This window comes from Sander vitreus, chromosome 1, assembly GCF_031162955.1.
Source record: "Sander vitreus isolate 19-12246 chromosome 1, sanVit1, whole genome shotgun sequence".
NCBI lineage: Eukaryota > Metazoa > Chordata > Actinopteri > Perciformes > Percidae > Sander > Sander vitreus.
The window spans coordinates 29007952-29028771 of record NC_135855.1 but is presented as its reverse complement, the minus strand read 5'-3'; the positions used below and the strand labels follow the sequence as shown (position 1 = coordinate 29028771).

At 38.5% G+C, this 20820-nt stretch overlaps 1 protein-coding gene across 2 annotated transcripts; it reads right to left on the bottom strand.

The window, feature by feature from the left end:
* Window positions 1-4730: 4730 nt before the first annotated feature.
* Window positions 4731-19314, bottom strand: slc7a9 (solute carrier family 7 member 9). 2 transcript variants are annotated; one of them, XM_078257922.1, is made up of 13 exons: window positions 19214-19314; window positions 18384-18503; window positions 13884-14031; window positions 12074-12316; window positions 9753-9878; window positions 9533-9632; window positions 8069-8113; window positions 7738-7861; window positions 7388-7491; window positions 7025-7121; window positions 6574-6723; window positions 5744-5918; window positions 4731-5543 (listed from the first exon to the last, which is right to left on the bottom strand). In XM_078257922.1, exons 2-13 carry the CDS (start codon window positions 18495-18497, stop codon window positions 5482-5484), a joined length of 1488 nt encoding a protein of 495 aa, XP_078114048.1. In that variant the 5' UTR covers window positions 18498-18503; window positions 19214-19314; the 3' UTR covers window positions 4731-5481. The 2 variants fall into 2 exon arrangements, with proteins under 2 accessions (XP_078114048.1, XP_078114039.1); XM_078257913.1 differs by lacking the exon at window positions 19214-19314 and having other exon boundaries at window positions 18384-18515.
* Window positions 19315-20820: the final 1506 nt, after the last annotated feature.

Below are 20820 nucleotides of genomic sequence, written 5' to 3'. Positions count from 1 at the left end.
ACACACAAACACAGGCATGCATATATGTGCATACAAATTTCGGAAGTATAAATACAAACATGCAGTTATCTCTACTTGTATTAAATACATATTAGTACATGTGTGTGTGTATATGTGTGTATATATATATATATATATATATATATATATATATGTGTGTATGTATGTATGTATGTATGTTCTGGGCATATATCTGTATTTCGGGTCTTTGTGTAATGTGTGTAATAACTAACAACAGATTGAAAAAATGAAATTTCCCTTTGTGGGATCAATAAAGTATGTTTTAATCTCAATCTCCATCTTAATATATGATGTGTATACAAAATAAAATGCACTGTGGTTTCACCTGTGAGTGACTGTTCATGGCATCAGCCACTGATCTCTAAGTTGCTCAATTAAAGTTAGTGAAGAGCCTTAACAGGGCGAGGAGAGGGGAGGAGGAGGAAGATCAAAGGGAATACAGAGAAAATTCTGGCAGGATAAAGAGAGAGAGAGGAAGAGTATGTATGAGGCAGTGCACAGAGAGACCGAGTGACAGAAAGGCAGGGGGGGAGGAAGACATTGAAAGAGATGGGTAGTAGAGGAAGAGAGAAAGAATGTGTACTAAATGAGAAAAAGAAGGGATGGCATCATAGACAAAAAGAAGTCACCCTGATATTTGGGTTTCTGTAGCAATTACTTGTCTCTCCAAGTGATTTAGGAGCCATTGCGAAAATCATTTTTAGCTGTCAGCTGTTTGTGAGAAAACAGAGGTCAACTCATGTAATTCACAATTTAATAGCAGCAGTATCCACCGCCTTGGGCGTAGCTTTCCCACACCTGAAAATGGTTGAAACAAATCCACACTTTTTAAGATTGGTGAGCAACTGTGTGTGTGTGTGTGTGTGTGTGTGTGCGTGTGTGTCTAACAGAGTGAGACAAACGGCAACTCAAGGTGCCAAATTAATAAATAAATGAATCTGTGGCCTTTTTGGACGTTTCTCCCAAACAATGCTTGGGAATTAAATCAACACTATGGAAATTTCGCAATACAAAAGAACACATTCATCTCACAAATGAAAAGTTGAATTCATAAGCAACTAGAGACGATCTTGCAATGGGTTCACGCCAGCCGTTACGCCAAATCAGGCCAGCCAGGGGCGTAAAATGGGGGGGCCAATGGCCCCTTCCTACTCTCTACCCCTCTACTTCTGGCGCCCTTGCTTGGACCAAATACATCTTCGAATTAGCCTTGATTTTGATCTTCACTACACACCTGTAAAGTTTCGTGGCTGCATCTTACACAGTTGTGACACTAGAACTGTAACAAAAAAATCTGTCCACAGACAGACAGAAAGACAGACAGACAGACAGACAGGTTAGGTGAAAATTATACCAGCATCGCTGTTGCAGCTGGTAATAAAACACAACTTTGCTTGATTCAGTACACTGCTACAGCCTGACTTGGGAAGGATTAATAGCTCATGGTGGCTAAAGTTAGCTACCGCAAACATTAGCAAAGTTTAGATAGATATTGCTATACTGAGCTGATTTCAAGACTCTTTTCTACTTTTGCTACTGTTACACTACATTTTAGCAATCGCCATTATGGCTATCCCATAAATGCCACAAGTGACGTCATTCAGCAAACGTTACATAACCCCACTTCAGCAGTAGGCCTATCTTCTAGGTGTAAAATAGAGAGACAAACAGGCATTAATGGTGGCAAGAGAAAGGCTGTCAAACAAAGTTATTAATGAGACATTTGTGAGAGAACAGTCATTTGAAACATAATTCAAATGAAGAGCATTCTTTCATAATGTTCTTAACACTAAAGGCAATGCAAGGACATTTCTGGGAGCAGTGCCAGGTGGGGGTGAGCCACAAATCTGGGGAATGTGTCAGGGAAAAACGGATGTGGATCCTGTACTGTAAGAAGATCACAGTGTACATGAAATGGCTCTGCTCACTTCACCCCCACTGCTTATTCAAGTGTGCCCTCCAATGGAGGAAAACAGGTCATGATGACAAAACAGACTCCTCAGCTTGATGTTGAAGTGATTCTTGGTTCGTTTTCCCCGCCTGTGTTTGAGCACTATGAAAATGTTATTTATCACTGTGACTTAATTTTCTCTGCCCTCAGGTGCCAAAACCAGTGAGCTGAGTGCATTTACAGTTAAACTCTGAAATTGCAGGCACTTCTAACCACTAAGTCTAATTTACAGTAATATTGCAAAATATACAGTGGAGCAAACAAAGAATATGTCAAATATCAAGGATGTCAGATAAACCCTGAGCTAGCCTTACAAACTCAAAGGTTAGCAACATTGAATACTTTTTTTTTCTCTGAGGTCTTCAAGCATTATTTCAAAAACAATCAGAACAAGCACATACTTCATTTGTAACATATGTTCATTAGTGACACATTATAATTCAGTTTTTGGAAAGGTCGCTGAATGATTGCAAGGTTCTTATCCAAATGCTAATTCAGTAACTGATTGGAAAAGCACAGTAATGTGATGATAATAATATGCAGATGAGTTCTCATCAGAGCTGTCTGTCCATTAATGAGACGATATTTGAGTGTACTGTACATGTGTGTGTGTGTGTGTGTGTGTGTGTGTGTGTGTGTGTGTGTGTGTGTGTGTGTGTGTGTGTCAATGAAGGCAAGGCTGCATGCATTTGTACAAAGTGTGTGTATGAATGTGCATTCACTTTCATCAAAATATTTAGCATATTAATGTTCAATTAATCTACCACTGCACTGATGCAAAGTTTAATTAAGACAAGCCAGTTGGTAATAAACTGACAGGAAGCAACTGAACTTAAATCACAGCCAGCTTATAGAAAAGTTTTGAAATGAAGATATACAGCCTGGAAAACTTATGTGAGTTGTGAAGATTTTGTATGTTCAGAATGGGTTGTAATGCAGGTTAGCATCAGATACTGTATAGCATTTCTGATTACGTCCTTTGCCTGCTATAAAGATTTGGGTTCAGTTCATTCTAATAGCAAAATATGCTGGTTAGTATTACAGTAAACTTCTAAATGTGAATTCAAAGCAGTGGTGAAAAGTAATATTCTTATTCAAGAACTGTACTTAAGTGAAATGTTGAGGTACTTGTACTTTTATACATTCTGTTACTTAATACTTCTAATCCATTTCAGAGCAAAATATAGTGTTTTTTACTCCACTACATTTATTTGACATATATAGTTAGAAGTTGCAATATAAGTTAAAATATTTTTACAATTCTTATCTAAGCTTATAAAATGGAACATATTGTTAAAGATAAAATTGGTGGTTTAAACAACAGTTTGAGGCCAAAAGAGGTCAAATTATCCCACATTTCACACAAAAAGGCAAACATTGGAGTAGGGTCCAAACAATTAATACATTGTTGTATTGGTACTTTTAGTGCTTTCTTCCACCAGAGATCCAAAGTAACGGAATATCAAAAACAGATTTATGTGCTTTTTGAAAGGTGACAATGTCAAACATGTTAAATACAATTTGTATGCACCTTATCAATTTTAGCAGCACCTTATAAAGACACACCATAACGTTTTTTTCAGGGTGGTTTTACTTTTTTCTTCCCAGGACCCAAATGAAAAATGCTGCTTCTTTCATCCTGGAACCCAATGTAATGTCCATTAAAGAGTGATGAAATACAATGCAACTGCTCGTCTCTGCTCAATGCAACATATCAAAAAGCCAAAAGTGTATAGGAGGAGGAGATATGATACAGTAAGCCAGAGCATTTGTGTTACAGCCACTGTATGTGCATTGAATAACAACTCCATCTTGGAGCTGGCCATTGCCAAGAGAGTCCTGCATCTTTTACTCAGTCTTCATGTGGGACCTTTTGCCTTGATTCTGTAGGACAACAGCATACTCTGACAAAAGCACCATGAACATTTATAAACAGAGCCAAATGCAACAGGCTAAATAACCAACATGTTGCTTCTCAGGAACCGTTCCATCCTAATTTGGCATCAGTTGCTTAGCAGCTTCTCTGCAAAGGCCCTCTCATTTAGCACATCCAATGCAGATTTAGTGACACCTACTGTAGAAAACCTTCACTTTTACACCAGGGGATTGCACATGGGTGAACCTAGTTTGACTGTCTATGGTAGAGAGAGACTGTATGCCCCTAGAGGGCAACAAAGACCATATGCAGTTTCTGCAAAGCCTGTGTTTTTTATGAAACTACATAGTGTTGAATGTGTACTTGGCCAGGGACATGTTACCTTTACTCATTCTGGTGTCCAAGTTAAGGTGGTCACATATTATGACAATAATGACGACAACAACCATGAAGACTACTGCTCCCCATCTTTTCCCTTTGACTACTACTACTGCTACCACTACTGCATTTAATCACAATAACATTAGTAGTATTACATATTATTAGAAATATTAAATATGCATACATTAATGCATAATATAGTAATATTACTACTATAGAAATATGATAATGATAGCACAGACCCTCCATGCCTTTGCAGTTCCATTCAACAGTGCTGTTCTGACATCTGGTGTACAATTGTGACCAAATCACAAATGTTATTGCTCTCACTAATAACTGTGGGAACAAACATAATCACCCAGTCTTTTCCATAAAAAAAAAAAAAAGTTCTGAACGTTTCACGTTTTACACATAGCCCACAAATACATGAACAGACCACTAAATTAATTGTTACCACAAGAGAAGTATGAGATATTTGTATTTTTTGTCAACTTGGTGTAGATCATGTTATTTAGACAGACTTATTTATCAGAAGTAGAAGCAACTCCAACATATTTGTTGGGATACAGTTTGTGGTGTCTAGTCAAGAGCACTCAGGTCAGGAAGACACAGTAGGGATATCTGCTGATGTCCACTTTATGCTCAAAAAGATTGATACATTTGATAACCATCAACTAACACAATGCAGCACTGTTCCAGTATGTTCCAGTGTTAAAGATATGAGTGAGACTATTATTAAATAATGTGATGAAACTCTGATGTATCAGTTTACAACCACAGAAGCATAAATGCATGTTTCCACATCTTCTTGCATAATCTACTGAGCCTTCACGTTGTCTCAACCATTTACTTCGTTGCTCAAGTGCAGATTCATGCATATCTAAATCCTCTAGAAGCTCTACGTCAAGTGATCTTTGGCCCAGTAAAAACTTTATTGCACATTAACTACATGAAGAAATGTTTACCATGGTTGCTTAGTGATTCCTAAGTGCTGGTTATATTCATAGAAAAAGTTGTTTTTGTCAATGATTTATTTCTTTATGTGAAAAGATACTTTGCAGTGTGCAGATGGACACAGTGCACTGCATCCCCTTATACTTTTGTCATGCAGCTATTCAGCAGAGGTGAGATCTGATTTTTGGCTCTGATCCACTCTGGGCATCAGATTTGAAACATGCATTTTCCGAAACCAGCCTCGACATGTTTAACGACAAGCAGCAGAAGTTGACCTGGTTGTCAGCTCTGTCCCTTCTCATTCGCTTTTCTCAGGAGGAACTACTTCCATCAGCAGTTGGAGATGCATGGTAATGGGCCCTATAGGGGGATGGAAGTCATATGGACTCAATGACGTCAGCACAACATAACACTGTATTTCATATGTTTGTTTTTGACCATTTGATCACATTATTTTCCATGTATTCAATACTGATGGCCAAGAACTAATATTAATATTTCAATAGCTGACATTTTGAGAAAAACTCCTGATTTTCAGTAAGAATTAAAAATAAACTTACTCATGAGTTTGCGTGCCCAGTTGACCTTCCGGTGGACAAAAGGGTAGTAAAGTAGAAGTCCACTGAAGATGAAGATAGTACAGTAGAGGTACTCCAGCTCTGGCTTATCAATGATGGGAGCCAGGACTAAGTAGCAGGACACCACGACCATTAGGCCTGCTATGACAATCGGCACCTTTGAGTAATCACACAATTACACTGTTTAGAGTTGTATTTCTGCCCTGTATTCACAACCCCAAATCTCTTAAAAGTATGTAATGTTGTTGTTATAGTTGCAGGGTTATGTATATGGAGGTATATTTCCCTCAAAACAAAATATAGCTTCAGATGGATACTTTTACAATTTCTGCAACTGCAAACAAATATTGCATTAGCCTCAAGAGATTCAAAAATCAACTTGGTTCTATTTCATTTACAACCAATAAAACATACGAGAAGAATAACACTAAAATATGATCTATTGCATAGGGGTGAGACAAATAAAACAGTGCATTTGCAAAAGCTTGTTAAACTTTCAAAAAGTAAGCCTATATTGGGGTTTCTATTAGGAAATGTTGACCAGGTCACACCTGTCCAGTGGACAATGCAGATGTTGTCTAGATTCACCACTTCCGTATATATTATATTCACTGTCTTGCTACCTAATCAGTTAATAGCAATTCCACTGCATAACAACATCTAATAACTTGAAACAATCTCAGAAACATGGCACCAGACTCATCCGATTTTGTGTTTTGGTGTAAAGTTACAGATTGTAGTGTCAAGTTAGCGATGCACCAGACCAGAACACTAGCCTGGAAACCAGAATCAGCCAGCCCAGCGAGCCTCACCTTTACTGGTCTATGAAGCTCCTTCCTGGTGAAACGCATGACTATGAGAGCTAGTGCTGTGAGACCATAAAACACCCACTGAGCAAAGCTGAAGTAGTTAATGAGGGTGTTAATGTCTGCTGGGATTATGTAGAAAATAGCCAACATACCCTGAAACAGAAAGAAACCAAACATTGTATCCAAATATCTTGTTGACTTTACATGGCAGTAAATATACTATTTATCTAAACTTACATGAGATATTGTAATACTGATAAGACTTTTCAAAATATGTTTTAGGTTCATGTCCTGTATAAACTATACACAACGTTTATGTTCAGCTTTAAATAGTCACAATCTGTACACAACACATATTGAAAGACCATGCAAATGTTTAAACATTTAACATTCTGATGTACATTGACCAAATTGAAATGTATACAGGGGAACTCATTAAATATGCAGGACTCACATTTAATATGAGAGCAGGGGCTGGAGTGTAGCGCTTCAGGCTAATATAAGATAAAATTTTCACCATGTGACCCTCTCTACCAGATACATAGGCCAGTCTGTGAGAAGAGAGAGAGATAGAAATATGTTTTGTGCCGTTGTATTCTTGTTGTACTGTACTTCTATCTTTTTCCTCTCGTCTGTCAAAGTCTTTCCACCTCACGCCCGTCAGTATGCTCACTTTTACTTTCAAACTGTTTACTTGTGCTTTATTTCTCATACACATATGCACACCACATAGTTTAACACACACAAACAGAACAATGAATTATTTTGCATCTGTATTTTATAAATAATGTGACAGTTGTCACATTGTCTCTTTTACCTGCCAGCAGTGAAGCAGCTTCCATTGGCAGAGCCGAATGTAGAGAAGACAACAAAGAGAGGAATGATCCAAGACAAAGGGTGAAGGACTCTGTCTCCAAAAGTCTAAAGAGGCACAAACAAACGTTTCAGAAAAGACAAGGGAGCAGAGTAAATGAATTCTGAGCTGTTCAGTGAGGTTTCATATAAAATTATCTGGACTGAACAAAAACTGTCCACACATTAAAAAAAATGATTGGCTACTAATAGGCAGTTCTCATTACTGTAAATTCATTTCACAACACCAAGTCATTACAAACTAATTTAAAAACTCTGATCTCTATAACCATGTCAATCGTCTATGCCTCTTACCACAGCAACAGCTGGAGACAACAGCAGTTCAGTGCTGGTCATAACAGAAAAGTAAGCGATGTTGACCAACACGTAGCACACAGATACCAAAGGGATCCCAATGAGGATGGCCAGTGGCAAATTCCTGAGATGAATTGACAGAAAATCTATTTACTCAAGTGCACTTTGTGCAGCCTACCCTGTCAGACATGCTGCTCTGAATTTGTATAATGACCATTACATAATTACAATAAAAACATTTCAGATTTCACATGTAAAGAGCCCTCTTAAACATTACTGAGTAGTAAAAGAACCTCTTAAACATGGAAAAATGAGTTTTAGTTTGTCTTACCTGAATGGGTTTTTCAGCTCTTCTGTAATGAAATTCAGTTGATTCCTAAGAAAACAAGGACAATGTGTCATTTCTTAAGGTAGCATATTGCCATAAAATAAGAAATACAAACAACTATAGTTATTCAATCACAGATATAAAAAACATAAATGATTGACCACTCTCCTCTGCAGAGCACCACACTGAAATGTGCATGGATTTGCTCAGCCACTATGTAAGAAATCCCTGCAACCCCTTCAATATTCAATTCAATTTTATTTATAGGGTCAAATCACAACAGGAGTTATCTCAGGACACTTTGAAGATAGAGTAGGTCTAGACCACACTCTATAATTAACAAAGACCCAACCATTTCAATTTCCCACAAGCAAGCATTTGGTTCGACAGTGGCCAGGAAAAACATCCTTTTTACAGGCAGAAACCTCAGACAGACCCTGACTCTTGGTGGGGGGGCATCTGCCGTTGCCGGTTGGGACACAAAGACTCATGAAAGAATATCATGGTATTTCTGTATTCTATGTGGTATTTCCCTCTAATTGGCCTTTTTGACAAAGCCTGACACTTGTACATGCTGTGATCCCAACATGACATACAAATGAAAGTGTATCAAATGAGGCCACCTTTGAAAAAATGACTGGAATGGAGAATGAACCCCAAATTGACCTTACACATTACAAAGACAGGGACCTTATTCAGGCTACAATGCTCTGCCACACACTCCAGTGCCAGGAGGAGATGGAAGGAGGCCAGCTAAAATCTCCCAGGTGGTCACAGCATAGTGGACAGAGGCGTTGGTGTGGTAACCCCAATGAGTGCAGACACAGGCATAGGAAAACGACTTGCTCCTGAAGAGGAGAATCTAACTCAAAACGGCTGACTTAAACATTGTAAACCATTCAATGAATGCATTCTTTAAGTACAACCAGAGGTGCAAACACAGCGACCAACGGCTGACTGGTGGAATGGAGGAATAGTAAAATGCTGCACATAAACCGCCCCTGCAGGTGCACAAGACCTGAGTAAATAGCTGGGGAAGTTGCTGCCACGCACTGGGCCCCACAGCACTGCCATGTTTCTGCAATCCAACAACAGGGTATCTTATCGTCATGTGGATATAGAATTCATATACCTGTTGACCATGCTAGAGAGTTTTTCTATCAGTAGATGGCAAACCCTACCTTGGTTAACTGTTGTAATTGCACTATGTGAAACATGGTCTTTTCTGGAGATAATAATAAAGTTGTCCGAGGGTTCAATCCACACCTTTGGAGAAAGGGCACAAGGCTCGAGAGCAGTTGAAAGGCTAGTCACAGTGCTTGTTATATAAAGTCAGTATAGCAGGAAAAGGCTCATCGCTCATCATATTGGTTGAAAAAGTACACTTCAGTGCATTGCTTTAGAGATCAGTGTGGTCACTCCTATACATCATGTTAAAGGGAAATAAAAGTGACATATAACTGTTACCATCCATCATAAGCCCAAAGCCCATTATAGAATGCAAGTCCGATTGCTCCAAAAGACGATGACGTGCCTTCAAATGCATTTGAGAATGTCTCAGTGTTTCCTGGACACAAATACACAACAATACATACATAAATATCAATGGTTACTATCAAACATTTCATCAAGTTTTTTTTAAAGAGGAGTTGTATATCAAAGACACAGATAGTGCAAGCAGGCCCACCTTGTGCCAACATATTCATGCCAGCAACCACAATGACAAGGATGATGAAAAGTTTGGCTGCAGTGAAGAAGTTCTGCACGTAGCTTGCCAGTTTTACACTTAAACAGTTGACGGTGACGATCAAAACTGAGAAGACACAAGAAACTGAAGATTATACAGTATAACATTCTTACTTAGACATTTTAAATGAATTGTCTCCCTCAACGAAGATTATTTCTATATTTGTATTACTCAAAAATGTCCCTTCCCCTTTGACATAAATGTAGACAATTTTATAAAAATTCACAATTGGTTTCCTTTGTCTTGTTCGCTGCTGTCAAGCCATTAGTGAACTGCATTGCCTCGTATTTCCCAGAGTCACAAGACAAGCTAATTGCAAACTGTACTGAACACCATTCACCAGGTTAGCTGTTTTGTTTTTACTTTTCTTTGAGTCTGCAAATTGCAAGTTCATTTTAAAATGACTAGCCAATGTTTTTGGCAGGGAAACTCATTTTAACCTACAATACAATTGTTGGCCACTAGGGGGTAGTAGAAACAAGCTGTAAATACATTACATATTATCACATAAACTTGTTATCCTGTGTTCACACCAAACACAAAGAAAATGTTTCACGTGGCGAGATTACATACAAAGTCAACGCAAAGACGCAACTAGACTATTCAATAGAAATGTGGGTGCTGCTGTGTCACAAAAGCCTATCAGCGTTAAAATTCTCGTGACATCGCTGACGTTGTCAAATCAGAAATGGATTAAATAATGAATGTACTGTCTTACTTGTCTGTGGGTGGGGAAACCAAGTTGTGTGCACCTCATGATGATGTTATGAATTCAGACGCAACGACGTTTCCAACATATCTGGGAGTTCCACAACATCGTACAAAGCAGCAATAGTGGTTATTTCAGCCATGGCTGATAACTGAAAGGAATGGTGAAAAGAACAGTGGTATCTACATGGAGCCCCTCCTCCTTTTCGATGAGTAGACTAATGCGACTTAAACGTGCAGTAGGTAAGATTTATAAAACTAACTTTCTGTCATATTTGCTGAAACAGACCCTATGTTTGAGTAGAACTACATGAAGCAGGTCATTTAAAAAAAATCTGACTCCTCTGGCACCACCTACAGCCTGTAATGTGCAAAAATCCACACCTCTCTGTTCAGATGCACCAATCAGGGCCAGGGGGGGGGGTGTCTAACTGCGTGTCAATCACTGCTCATGCACACACATTCATTAGCGGAAAGGCTCAATGGTGTTTTAAGCCCACAACGTCTCCTTCCAGGCAGCGCTGCGACCGTTGACTTCAAGGCACCTAACCCTAACCCTACCCTAACCATTGCCTAATCCTGCCTTCCAATCAGCCCTGCCTGGAAGGAGACGTTGGGGGCTTAAAACACCGATAAACAGCGCAAAGGGGGGGAAGGACTGAGAAGTTGTTGATGTTCACATTTTTTGGCTAAGTCCTGGATCTTCGCAATCCTACCTACGGCACCTTTAATACAAATGATCCTTCGGTCAACACGAGTAATGCAAGGTCAAAATTCATTGTGAACTGTGGCCGGGTTGGCTCAGTTGGTGGAGCAGGCGCACATATATGGAGGTGTATGCCTCAACGCAGAAGGTCCAGGGTCTGGGTCCGGCCTGGGATGGTTTCCTGCATGTCACCCCCATCTCTCTCCCCTTTCATATCTAGCTGTTCTTTCCATTAGGGGCTGAAATGCCCCAAAAAAATCGTAAAAAAATAAATAAAAAAAATTCGGTGTGAACACAGCATTAGGAAACACTTGCTTATTGATACGTCCAGTCCAGCAGATGTAAAGCAGCATTAGGATTTATTTGGCGTTATGTTTTGGCCACCTGACAAAGTAAGCCCAACTTTCACTGTAGCTTTAGCTCTCTTTTGGTCTCCACCAACTCCTGAGGGTAATGTCTGTCTCTTTAGCTGCTAAATGCTCCAGCTAGTCACCAACTTTGTCTGTCTGCTGTCATGTGATTGAGTAGGTAGTGAACAAGGGGTTTATAAGATCCTTTAGCTAAAACAACTTCCCTGTTGGCTGAAAATGATGCTGTAACTCAATCCAAACGGTTAACAGGATGTAAAACCTAAACAATGCTAAAACTTGCTAAAATGTGGTGGAATTGCAGAGCCAGTAATTCTCTTGGGGTTTATCATTATAAGTCACTCATTTCACATTACATGTAGTTATTTGATCCGCTGTTAAAAACATTTATTACAACAGCTTTAAATATGTGATCAACAAGTTATGTGTGTTAAATTGCTTTTTACCATTAAGTCACAAGGCTCAAAAGTAAAACTTACATATAGCTGCTGCTGAAAGACACTTGGTAACAACAAGAGGAGGCGTACAGCCGGGGTAGAAAGGAGCAGAGGCATATTCTGCAAAGCTCAGAGTGATGATGGCAAAAGAGGAGGGCTTCAGCACCATGACAGTGGTCCAGGAGTAAAGGTAGGCTATGACGGAGCCAAAAGCCTCCGATAAATATGAATACTCTCCGCCCGACTTGGTGATCATGGTGCCAAGCTCAGCATAGCACAGTGCTCCTGTAGAGACACATACAAATAAATACAAAAACAGAGACAGAGAGAAGAGGACAGATGCAAAAATTAAAAAAATTTAAAAAAATCATAGGGAACTTTTATAATTTCTTCTGGTAGACAATTAAAGGAAAATTTTGAAATTTCTCCTACCAAGAAACATTTGGTTTGAACAAACCCTCTGCAAACCCTCAAAGCCAAAGACAGTAACAAAAAATCTGTGTTATGATCCAGATCCAGTGTTTTCCTTGGGATTTGGGAGTGGTCAAGCGTGCCAAGACCATAGTGACCACAAAAACTATGGTCAAATAACATGTTTAACTGTCATAAAGGTTCAAAGTCGTTTAAAGACAAACCACTGAAGCTTATATTTTCTTTACACAGACCTTCTCAGTGTGTCAGTGATGCTGCTCTTTGTGAAACTTGCAAACCAACCGTTTATAGTGCAGATAAACATTTACGACCTCCACACTTAACCCTTGTGTTGTCTTCCCGTCGACCATGCAACTTTTTTGTTTTTTCTGGGTCAACGTTTTGACGTTTTTTGTCACTTTTATCTAAGTTTTTAGTCATGTTTTCCGATGTTTTTATCAACTTTTTTCTGTGCCTTTTGGCATTTTTGTGGAATTTGTCCTGCCTTTTTGAAGCCTTTTCCGACATTTTTGTCACTTTTTTCAACGTTCATTTATCTTTTTTTTCTTCAAATGCTATAAAATTGAATAAAACACCCAAATTCCATGAAAGTAGCAAACTGATAATTTATTTTACTTGTGAAGAGTGTTGTAGTGAACCATCCACGGTACTTTTTTTTGTTGAAAATTTGGTTGAAAGAAACCCAAATGGATCAAATTTGACCCAAGGACAACAGGAGGGTTAAGAGCAAAGTCCTGTTTATCTAAATTCTGCAAGATTTAATAGATTAGAATAGATTTAACAGACTAACACAAATTATTTTACAAGCCCCATAAAGAGCAGCATTGTTATTTGGAAATCTTAGCATGTTTCCATTACAAAAAAACAACAGCATGACTAATACATAAGCGTACAATACAAAAACAGTTACTGAATTGTAGCAGCAATCAAAGTCTCCTTACCAAGCAATTCATTTTCGTTGTTGACAGTTTATTGTGTCGGTTTCTTTGTGTGTACTTTCAGTGACATCATTCTGCCCATTGTGACCCTTTAGTCAGAACCTTATATTATTTAGTTTACAAAGACAGAAAGATCGCGAGCAAACACCAACTGACATTTTAAACTAGTTTCTGATGTTCTCTCTAGAGTATGTTACCATACACATACATAAATATAGCATTAAGCAGGATAAGAGTTAGATTTAGAATCAAGTAAAATAACCCATAAGAAGATGCCAAGCAGTGGCAAAATAATATCTTAATATCTTAACAATATCGTATACCATTGACTTCAACGACAGAAAAAGATCTTACAGATAATATGTGTATTACATCAAAAACTCTGTTGTCAGTATTGTGTCCACGTTATAGATATCAAAATAGAGAGACATAGATCTCTGATCTGCTTAAAGTTATGTATTGGTTTTGGTTGCCGTTCTCACCCAGAGTGGCTAACACACCACAGGCAGCCCAGATGAGGAGGCAGGGTCCCACAGCTCCAGAGTACAGCAGAACTGACTTAGGAGAAATAAAGATGCCTGAGCCAATCATCGTCCCCACAATCAGACAGATGCCACTTAACAGACCAACCTGAGCACACAGATGAAAACACAACGGTGGAGGGGTTACTTCAATGCTCACAGTTGAATTTCTTGAATGCTTCTGTGAAATGAATCCAGAAATTGTTGAAAAGAAACCTTCCTTTTTACATACTGTAACTGTCTGAGGGACAGTGTTACTGAGTTTTCATGTTTAAGTCTATATTTTGCTTATTTCATTAGTGTTTGAATTCATACAGTAATTAAAAACATAAAAAATGTAATACGTTTTGTAAGAGTTTAAAAAGGGATGTTGGATTTAGAATTGTACTAAAATATTTTACCTAAAAAATATTTTTTGTTTAAATTTGTTGTCCTTTATTACAAATGTAATGTCCTCTAACCTGTTGCATTGTGGGTTAGAGGAATACAGAGACAGAGCCAACATGGCTGCAGAGAAATAATGTACGGCCTCAAACAAAGATTTTGCACGGTCCAAGAGGCGCACACGGTAATTGTGCTTTTCGTATTTCAGCCTTGTCATATTTGTGTTTAATACTTGTTGTAATTTCTTTGCATTTAATGCACTTTCTGTACTGTTGTGATGCTAACATTGTGGGGCCCGTCTACTTAAGGAAACGTGCTTAAGAGACTGTAAAATGACTGAAAGAAGTATATTGACTCATTGTATTTTATGTGTTTATTTTTCTTGTAGTTTTCACAGTGTCTTACGACGAAAAGGTGGAAATAAATGATCAAAGGACATCTGTATGATGTGTGGCCTTATTTAATTGGACCAGTGTAATTACACATACTCTCTGATGTTTAATGTCAATAGTGTTTAAAACATTCTGGGATTGAGGTTGTGATTAAATGTTATTTATGATAAGGACAACCTGTAATTAGGGTCAATCCTCACTTTGATTAATACTTATCACCAAGAAGGTGAAGGCCAACCAAAGCTAAATGCAAGTGAATATTGGACATGTTGCTGTACTGGATGTGTTTGTAATATTGCAAACACTGCAGCAATAAGCACTTGATGAACCAATAGTACTTAAACTAGAGACCATCTTGCGATGGGTCAACACCAGCTGCAACGCCAAATCGCAGTCTATCACAATCACAATCTACTTTGTACCCCCCTACTTCCGGCCCCCCTTGCTCAGACCACACCTATCAAACTCAGCCTTCATTTTGATCTCAAGTACTGTCATGAAACAATCCGATCACGATTGTTTTGTGATTCATGTCCTATCATCTACTGACTGGACCTCTGTAAGTTGATGCTAAAAGCCGTTACGAGCGCTTGGGAAAAAAATATGAAACGGAGCAGGGAAAAGTTCAACAATAATATATACACATATACAGGTGCTGGTCATATAATTAGAATATCATGAAAAAGTTGATCTATTTCAGTAATTCCATTCAAAAAGTGAAATTTGTATAATATAGTCATTCATCACACAGAGTGATATATTTCAAATGTTCATTTCTTTTACTTGTGATGATTATAACTGACAACTAATGAAAATCCCAAATTCAGTATCTCCGAAAATTAGAATATTAAGACCAATACAAAAAAGGACTTTTAGAAATGTTGGCCAACTGAAAAGTATGAACATGAAAAGTATGAGCATGTACAGCACTCAATACTTAGTTGGGGCTCCTTTTGCATGAATTACTGCAGCAATGCGGCCTTGTGGAATGGAGTCGATCAGTCTGTGGCACTGCTCAGGTGTTATGAGAGCCCAGGTTGCTCCAATAGTGGCCTTCAGCTCTTCTGCATTGTTGGGTCTGGCGCATCGCATCATCCTCTTCACAATACCCCATAGATTTTCTATAGGGTTAAGGTCAGGCGAGTTTACTGGCCAATTAAGAACAGGGATACCATGGTCCTTGAACCAGGTACTGGTAGCTTTGGCACTGTGTGCAGGTGCCAAGTCCTGTTGGAAAATGAAATCTGCATCTCCATAAAGTTGGTCAGCAGCAGGAAGCATGAAGTGCTCTAAAACTTCCTGGTAGACGGCTGCGTTGACCCTGGACCTCAGAAAACAGTGGACCAACACCAGCAGATGACATGGCACCCCAAACATCACTGACTGTGGAAACTTTACACTGGACTTCAAGCAACGTGGATTCTGTGCCTCTCCTCTCTTCCTCCAGACTCTGGGACCTTGATTCCCAAAGGAAATGCAAAATTTGCTTTAATCAGAGAACATAACTTTGGACCACTCAGCAGCAGTCCAGTCCTTTTTGTCTTTAGCCCAGGCAAGACGCTTCTGACGCTGTGTCTTGTTCAGGAGTGGCTTGACACAAGGAATGCAACAGCTGAAACCCATGTCTTGCATACGTCTGTGTGTGGTGGTTCTTGAAGCACTGACTCCAGCTGCAGTCCACTCTTTGTGAATCTCCCCCACATTTTTTAATGAGTTTTTTTTCACAATCCTCTCCAGGGTGCGGTTATCCCTATTGCTTGTACACTTTTTTCTACCACATCTTTTCCTTCCCTTCGCCTCTCTATTAATGTGCTTGGACACAGAGCTCTGTGAACAGCCAGCCTCTTTAGCAATGACCTTTCGTGTCTTGCCCTCCTTGTGCAAGGTGTCAATGGTTGTCTTTTGGACAGCTGTCCAGTCAGCAGTCTTCCCCATGATTATGTAGCCTACAGAACTGGACTGAGAGACCATTTAAAGGCCTTTGCAGGTGTTTTGAGTTAATTAGCTGATTAGAGTGTGGCACCAGGTGTCTTCAATATTGAACCTTGTCACAATATTCTAATTTTCTGAGATACTGAATTTGGGGTTTTCATTAGTTGTCAGTTCTAATCATCAAAATTAAAAGAAATAAACACTTGAAATATATCAGTCTGTGTGGAATGAATGTATACATTATACAAGTTTCACATTTTGAATGGAATTACTGAAATAAATCAACTTTTTCATGATATTCTAATTATATGACCAGCACCTGTGTACACTCAATAACTCGCTCTATTCATTTTAATGATGTGAGAGCAGATAGATAAGAAAGGATCAGCAGAGGAAAGGAGGATTGGTTCAAGGTAGGTTCCTGCAGATCATTCTTCAGGGAGTAAAACTGTGTAACAATTTATGACACTAATTAAGTCAGAAGATGAAGGCTTGGTTCAGAGTTTTCACTGAATGGAATGAAACATTCACAAGAACTTCACACATTTAAAGTCTCGTGACTCTATCTTGTAAGGTCGTAACGCTATCGCGGTAACATAATCTGTCCGCAGACAGAGAATTATAAACACCTGGAAAAGTACTCAAATCCAAACTGTATATTTGTACTGAAGTCCTATCTCCGTTTGTTATTATGCTAATGCAATTTTTAATATCTAATTTTCTATTGACTTTTATAATTACTGACATTAAGCTAACTTTTTAGCCATGCTAGTGGGTCCAATTATGGGGATCAATCAGTTGGTTCAGATGTTTGATTCAGACTGAAATATTTCAACAACTATTGGAGGGTTGTGGTGATTGCTTTTACATACATTCATGGTCCCCAGAGGATGAAGCCTCCTGACTTTGGTGATTCACTGACTTTTCCACCATAAGGTTGAAATGTTTGGTGTTACTGTAAGTAAAAGGTTGCAAGAACTAATTAATGGATTCCCATTAAATTTGGTACACACATCCATTGTGACCTCCATGTATTCTAATGACTTTAGTGGGCCACTGGCTTTTCATGTGTAGCAGCACTACCAGCAGGTCAATAATGACCACATACTTTCAAAACTAATTATATTTCCACCAGTCTCAGCAGTATTTTGTGTTGAGTACGAATTAGCAAATGTTACCATTTTAAAACACTAATGAATAAACATTACCTGCAAAATCTAAGCATGTTAGTATGTTGACATTAGAATTTAGATTACTGTCCAGCCTTACCCAGCTGATCCTATGGCTGTAGACTCAGTCTTATTTTATCTGAGCACACAAACCTAATAATTACCACTATCATGTGATTATTGTCCATTTGCACATGGAATGAATGCTTAGGAAGAATACAAATTACTCCCCCACAAGCATGCAGACATGTCAAAAGATTTTTTTTATCTCAAGTAACCAGATATCGGAAATGAGGTATTCATTTGCCATAATAATCCTAATTTATCCAGTGAGATTTATCCTTTCAGTCACCCTAAATTCACTTTAGGGTTTAAGGAGCTTAGGGGGCCTGGACAGCACCACTAAGTGGATCATTGTGGAGTTAATATGTAGAGACGGTTGTTGAGGTACTGCCTGGTACTCAGTTCCAGCCCACCCCCCATTACAAAAAGGTACTGATGGTGGGATCATACTGTGTGAACATATAATGAGACTTGTTCTCAGGAACACACACACAAAGTCAGGCAAACAGATACACACTCACATCTTTTTGAAGCACAGTAGCTTTCGGCTGCTTCTCTTTATTCTGAAAGTCCACGCTGTGGCCAGTGGAACCATTCTGCGACTCTTTCCTCTTCGTGATGTTGCCTTCCTCCATTTCTGTCTGATGGTGCATGAGAAAACCCAAATGTATCTCAGAGAGGAATAACCAGTTACATTAACTATTACAAGAGAAGTTGCGTACGTTTATGTTGCTTAAGTTATCTAATTTAATGGTATGGTTCAATTGTGATAAACCTCTGCTCTTATCTAGCTAAATAATAAGGCTCACACAAGTAAAACAAGTACAACATCCACTTAAAAACAAATGTATTTAAAATGTAAAAGATTTTGCAGATTGTATTACCATAAAATGCCATTATCCAGATTTTGACTTTAAGTTGTACTTTGCACAACATTTCGTTAGGTTCCTAGATGATGACAATATGTCACTGTGGCACAGTGGTTCTGAGCCACAAATCTAGCCACACCAAGAGATATCTTACAACAACTGTTAGTGGAGCAGCTCACAAAAGGGTTGACAGGTGTAGTATTTTAGAGACTTCATCTACTGATAAGCAGCTAAATTCCTTTATTTTGGTTTAGGGTGGATTATCGCTTTGCTGTAAGAGGACCACCATTATTACCAAGAAGTCATGCACCTTGTATAAACATGTTTGTGCAAAGATTTTAAGTCAATTCACTGCAGTTCAGTACAAGTATCATGAGGCTTTTTTACTAGTATATAGATAGATTATTGTATTATATATTATATAGATATATGGATAGATAGATAGATAAAAAAATAAATATTTCAACAAGTGTTTTACTTACATATAATACTGATGTAAACCACCTCAGTGATGCTCCATGAACCTTGAATGTTTCAGACCAGGTAGTGATATGAACCTACAAATTCTACTGGGTTGAGTTAAATGAAGGAGAGCAGGAATGTTTAATGCAAATGAAAACCTGGGGCTCCCTGTGAGCACACTCCTTCAGTGGGAGGTTCCCAGATCTGATTGGACATCCTGGATAGCCCTGGACGAATGGGAGGTGGGTAAAGACAGGGAAGCAGAGGTAACTCTGTAGACACTTTCAGCAAAAGTTTCAATTTTCAACAGAAAAATCTGAAACACCTCCTCCCCTCTGAGCTGACCTAACCTGACTTTCTTCACAATGCTTCTTTGATAAGGATATATGACACCTTATGTGTGTGTGTGTGTGTGTGTGTGTGTGTGTGTGTGTGTGTGTGTGTGTGTGTGTGTGTGTGTGTGTGTGTGTGTGTATACGTGTATGTGTTTGTGTGTTACATTCCCTTTCTACCCTGCCTCTCCGTCTCTCTCTGTCGGACAACTTTTACACTGTAATGTTCTTTCTGTTTATTTCACAAATAGACTTTTTTATCTGTGTATTATCGGATTGTTTTATGAACATGTCTTCACTTCAGCATCAATTGTGATAAAATTAAAGTCAAGCTTTTGCTTCACTGACCCAAGTACCCCCTTGACTCCAACCTTTGGTTGCAGACCTTATAGCCTTCAAAATGAGAATGGGTTGAGCTGAATATGAGAAGAACTTGTCCATATCGTTGGACAAAAACAAGAAAGGTGTACACTAACTTTCTTGTCTTTCTTCTTGTGATTTTTTTCAGTACACTCTATATTTGCACTATTTATAATATTGTCAATGTAAGTCTAACTGGATTCAGTTATCTTTGGATTCAATTTCTGTGTTTAGGCACTTAATCTCAAAGATGACATCCTCAAAAAAAGGATACAGGACATGCACGAATATCTGCAAGTTCTACTAATCTATTGATTTGTATCACTGACTTCCTCTGGTGGCTGCAGCTCTTGAGGCACTTGCTGAAATACAAAGGACATGTTCTCAATGAAACAATTGAACAGTTGCCTCAGACAGACTGCCTCGCCTGCACGTGGTAATCAGCTAATACATTAGCATATGAACTCAGTAACCCTGAGAACAATAATATATGACTAATAACAGAGTGCAAGTTTCAGACACGTTCACTGAGGCTTAGGATCTGACTAAGTGCATTTACAGAAAGAATTCAGGCTTTTGAGCCTGTGTACTTTCGGCACTGCATATCAATTATAACTGGGGAAGAAAACAATCCCTAAAAATTAGAAAATAGATAGTGAGAAAGCAGGAATCAGTCATAGGCTGTATTTATTTACTGAATTGTGATATTTCAGTTAAACAGTTTTGCAGGTAGCTGAGACTGTATACTGTGTATAGACAGTGAGATCATTTTAACACTGAGACAATTTGCCATTTTTGACTCACTTAAGTTTGAACTGCCAGAAAGCAGAAAGAGTTCAAATGTTACACATTTCAGTTACAGAAAAGGTTGGAATGCTGTGCAATCCTAATTATCTAAATAATGTTGAATTTTGAAGACAGTAAAACATCAACGC